The sequence below is a fragment of the Varroa destructor genome, unplaced genomic scaffold (genome assembly GCF_002443255.2).
Source record: "Varroa destructor unplaced genomic scaffold, Vdes_3.0 BEIS01000005.1, whole genome shotgun sequence".
NCBI classification, from domain to species: Eukaryota; Metazoa; Arthropoda; class Arachnida; order Mesostigmata; family Varroidae; genus Varroa; species Varroa destructor.
Window position 1 is genome coordinate 2,996,701 of NW_019211458.1, and position 4,868 is coordinate 3,001,568.

Genomic DNA, 4,868 nt, shown 5'->3' on the forward strand with positions numbered 1-4,868 from the left:
AGTCTAATATAATAAAACTATAAGACTATATAACACTGTTATAATATATCAATCTAATGAGGCATTTGCAAGTTGAATATAACCAGTATAATATCCCATCATAAATGTAAATATATCAAGCGGTTTCTATTGGTTGAAAAAATCAGGCGTTTTGTTTGGTACTGTCAATTTTTTGATTGATCAGGACTTCTTCAATGTAGGTATAATAGACTAGTTGGAAATATTATCTTCGATCAAGTCTTCTTAGGTTCTTCCTAAGAAACTTCTTAGGTTCTGGTAAGTGGAGCGTGTTTATTACTGCAATCTCAAACAAAGGGCTAAAATGATCTGTGAAAGCTAAAATGTGGCAGTCATACTGTGACTAATGACAGCGTGCCGCGGTTGTTTTTATTGTACTTTCATTTTCTAATTTTATAATTTTCATCTTTGTTTTTCTTCATCTTTTTGTTATCATTCTCTTGCTCGTAGTTAATTAATGCCTATCTTCAGTAACTTTAATAATTAGAGTAACCACAGACATCTGTTAATAATGAGCCTGTTAATAACTGTACTTCGTGTTGGTAGCCAACATCGATTAAAACCGAGCTCACGATTTCAGGTAAACCAAATACTAATGTGTAAGTTATCTGGAAGGGAAGGCAAAGCAAACCCCATTACATCAACTACGCAACAAGAACCAGCGAAGTGTGGGATGCGAAATGCATTAGTTTTATTGGCCATTCGGAGGCGAAGCAAACCCCCAAAGGAAGCGGCGTCCAAAAAAAAGTACATGCTACTAGCAAAGCCGGGGATGCAAAATGCATTAGCTTGAATCAAATAAGCATTGGCCAATAAGACATATATATGGTATATTGAGTATATATGATATATATATATATATGGAGTATATATGGTAAATATATATGGAGTATATATGGTAATCAATATCGTTTGATTACTTTATTCACATTTTATTCATTGTGATCACTGTACTTTTATAACCTGTTTCGTTTTCCTATACATGTCTTTCTTTCCTATTATTTGATAATGATTGCTGCACAGTATCACTATTATATGTACATCGAAAATAGCGTTCCATCAATTTATTCATTCTGGGGATCACTATTATATGTACATCGAAAATAGCGTTCAGTCAATTTATTCATTCCGTAGGTAAGGAAAACCCTGCAAACGTATTGAACAAAAGAGTTTGCGACTGGCTATAAAGTTGCAGAAATTTGTAAAGGAGACCCTACGGCAAGAATCTATATATTAATTGAGAAGCACTCGCTGTTTGTCCAGAACGCAATGGCCCTTGATAGACTTTCGGTATTATCACATTTATAGAGCGGCGATCCGCTCTCGCAGGGAGTTCAGCTGTTTTCTCACTCGAGCGGGGATATCACCTGACAATTGATCGTCAAAGTATTTCTCTATCTCAAACACTTCTTGGCTCCAGAACGTTTTGTCAATCGCAAAAAGCTCCTCGTAACTGACTTCTTTGCCGAGACCATTTAGGTTGAGAGCTTCCTTTGTTGGCATGAAACCAATGGCAGTTTGGCGTGCCGACCCTGGTTTTTGCTCCACCCGCTGAATGATCCAGTCAAGAACGCGCGCGTTCTCACCGAATCCTGGCCATATGAATCGGCCCATGGAGTTCTTCCGGAACCAATTAACATGGAAGATTTTTGGCAGCTGAAGATCGGGTTTGTCAGCAAACGACAGCCAGTGTTCTAAGTATTTTGAGAAGTTGTAGCCGAAGAAGGGACGCATAGCAAATGGATCATGCATAATTTCTTTACCCTTGTGCTCAGCAGCTGCTGTTGTCTCTGAGCGCATTGCAGCTCCCAAGAAAACACCGTGATCCCAGTCCATCGCCTCATAAACGAGAGGCACTCCTTCTGGGCGTCGACCGCCGAAAATGATTGCAGATATAGGTACTCCCTCGGGATTTTGCCAAGCGGGGTCAATAATTGGACACTGACTGGCGGGAGCACAAAAGCGTGAGTTGGGATGAGCGGCGAGTAAAGATCCTTCCTTCTTTTTACCAGTCCATGTCTTAATCGTAATGGATTTACGTGGTTCTGCCATTCCCTCCCACCAGTATGAGCCATCAGATGTTTCGCCGACGTTCGTGAAAATGGTGTTCTTCTCAATAGTCTTCATCGCGTTCGGGTTCGTGCTGTATGAGGTACCAGGTGCGACCCCAAAGAAGCCAAATTCAGGATTTATAGCTCGCAGAACACCGTTTTTATCGAACTTCATCCAGGCGATGTCGTCACCAACACATTGGGCCTTCCATCCAGGCAATGACGGAGTGATCATAGCAAGATTGGTCTTTCCACAGGCCGACGGGAATGCAGCAGTAACATAGTACTTGTTGCCCTGTGGTGAGGTGAGACCCAGGATCAACATATGCTCGGCCAGCCATCCTTCTCGATAGCCCAGAGTGGAGCCAATACGAAGAGCGAAGCACTTCTTGCCTAAGAGCGAGTTTCCTCCATAGCCGGAACCATAGCTGGCAATTTCGTTCCTATGAGGCACGTGTGTGATGATTGTCTTCTCCGGGTTGCACGGCCAGTTGTTGATCGGGGCCCTCTGCATTGGAAGCGGCTGACCAACTGAGTGAAGACACTTCACGAACGGTCCATTGCCAAGTGCTTTGAGGACATCGCTGCCCATACGGGTCATAATTCGCATAGAGCATACGACGTATGGGGAGTCAGTCATTTGGATGCCGATTTTCGACATCGGCCCTCCCACTGGACCCATACTAAACGGAATGACGAACATTGTCTGACCTCGCATACAGCCTGGGAAGCGCTCGTCCCATGCAGCTTTTAGATTTTCGGGGGAGATCCAGTTTCCAAGGGTTCCCTTGACACCGCTTTTCGGAGACGGTATAGCGTCTTCCCGACGGAGGGTACAGATAAAAGTCTTGGATTCCACGCGAGCCACATCTGCAGGGTCGGTGCGTGCCAAGTAAGAGTTCTCATGCTTGTTCAGCTTAACGAGCATACCCTCTGAAATAAGAGAGAGAGAGAGAGAGAGAGACTTAAATTGTTGCGAAAAAAATGAGAAAGATTAAACAAACGCTGGAGTGAAAACAGTATAAAAACAGCTTTTAATTCTTATAGATTCTTACCTCGTAGCATGTACTGAATGAGGTATTCGTTTTCCTCCTCAGATCCATCGCAAATATGTAGCGCATGCGGCTTACATAGAGCGATCTTTTCTTCAACATAGCTCCGAACATGTTCAGGGAGAGTTTTCAAATCGGCATTCGGTCGGAAGCCAACCGATGTCTTGCGGACTTGATCGCCAATCGATTGCGAAAGACATCCGGATGGCTTAAGCCTGAAGTGTCAATAAGATGACCAAAGCTTAAGGTTAAAATATATTCAACTCAATATATTCGATGAGGTTGCTGGCATTGATGTTCCAGCTGTCTGGTGCCTTAAAATAACACAGCGAAATCCCTTCGCGAGTGGCGTCATAGTAAGCGCTTAACGAAGTTCGGTCCCATAACTCAGTAAGTCTCGCTATAGCACACATTTTGACTATATATCATCTCGATAGAACGAACCAACTCAATTGGAATAACAATCGGAAAATATATTTAGTACTGCTCATCTCTGCCACTATTAATTAACGAATAGTTATCATTTATTTTATTGATACGCCTATCGTGCATGCATGTGGTCTGGAGAAGCTGGTGAATTAAATTCAACAAGACGTTAATGAATCGATGATATACTCACTCAAGCTGATGGGGTAAAAAGTAGGATCCGGTGGCAGGCATCTTAGCAGCAGGTCGTGCAGGGAATGCTCTCGGAAACACCACGCTACTCTCATTGAATGGCTCTCGCCAGGCAGTGAACAAATGATGACCTGAGACAGCAGCCAGCCGGCTTTATATACAATTTGACCTATCACCTTCCCAGCGGCAGACGGCAACAGCAGCAGCAGCAGCAGCAGCAACAACAACAGTATCAGTAGCAAAGCAGCAGGACCTAGCTAGAAGCTACCGCTATTGCTGTATATAGCTAACACTCTCCAGACCCAGTGCTCACTTTCCACAGACATCCGTCTGTCAGTCTATCGGCACACTCTCGCTCTCGTATATCGTTCTGCTTAAGCAAAGTCCTCCCCCATTGGAACCTCTCTCATGCGGCCCCAACGCGTCTGCCACGCCACTGCACTACCCGCATACACGGCACAACAGGGCGCGCTGAAACAGGGAGGTCGATACAGAGGGGGGGAGGGGGGAGGGGGACTAACAGAATTGACCAGCGGGCATAGTCCACAACGATAACTACACCATGTAACCTAATAAACTGTTTGTAGTGATGATAATACGATTGAACCAGCGTTTAGCAATGTCGGTCGGTGTCTGGAGCATTGACACCATGCCAATACACAGTGCCACCTGCATTGGAGACTAACCAACCCCGTGTCTTTAAACGCTGCCCTATGAATAGTAATAATCGTAGAATCACATTATTTTCACTTCCATGAGCTAACGCTGAAGCTATCATCTTGTTTCATAAGACGCCCAGTACGTTTTCATTGTCTGTGATTTTCGATGCTAGTCAAGGATCACAATCAGCTGCTCACTAAGAACCGGTCAACATCATTATCCGAAACCGCTCTAAATATAGATAGTTAGTTCAAGGAAAATAAACGAGACATTTGAAGAAAGCGTTTTCGGCATGTGTTGCCCTAAGCTTAACGCATTTTGCCTGCCATATGTTGTCTTTGTGACATCGGCCTTTACCTGGCTAGAAGATTGTTGCTTTGGTCGCTAAGCGTAGTAAAATCGACATATAGATCCACAATCGTCGTCGGTATCCTCTGCAGCCGCTGCTTTATCCGACTTTCGATCAAGT

General features: G+C 43.9%; 1 protein-coding gene across 1 annotated transcript; it reads right to left on the reverse strand.

The window, feature by feature from the left end:
• Positions 1-685: 685 nt before the first annotated feature.
• LOC111251341 (phosphoenolpyruvate carboxykinase, cytosolic [GTP]-like) lies at positions 686-3,900 on the reverse strand. Its single transcript, XM_022807827.2, has 3 exons — positions 3,741-3,900; positions 3,125-3,336; positions 686-3,002 (listed from the first exon to the last, which is right to left on the reverse strand). Exons 1-3 carry the CDS (start codon positions 3,779-3,781, stop codon positions 1,321-1,323), a joined length of 1,935 nt encoding a protein of 644 aa, XP_022663562.1. The 5' UTR covers positions 3,782-3,900; the 3' UTR covers positions 686-1,320.
• Positions 3,901-4,868: the final 968 nt, after the last annotated feature.

Bases quoted from the DNA above. Each gene is read 5' to 3' on its own strand.
- LOC111251341 (XM_022807827.2), bottom strand. From the start codon at position 3,781: ATGCCTGCCACCGGATCCTACTTTTTACCCCATCAGCTTGA. The intron at 3,337-3,740 runs GTGAGTATATCA...TTGACACTTCAG, and splicing joins TTTTTACCCCATCAGCTTGA to GCTTAAGCCATCCGGATGTC. The intron at 3,003-3,124 runs GTAAGAATCTAT...CTCTTATTTCAG, and splicing joins CATTCAGTACATGCTACGAG to AGGGTATGCTCGTTAAGCTG.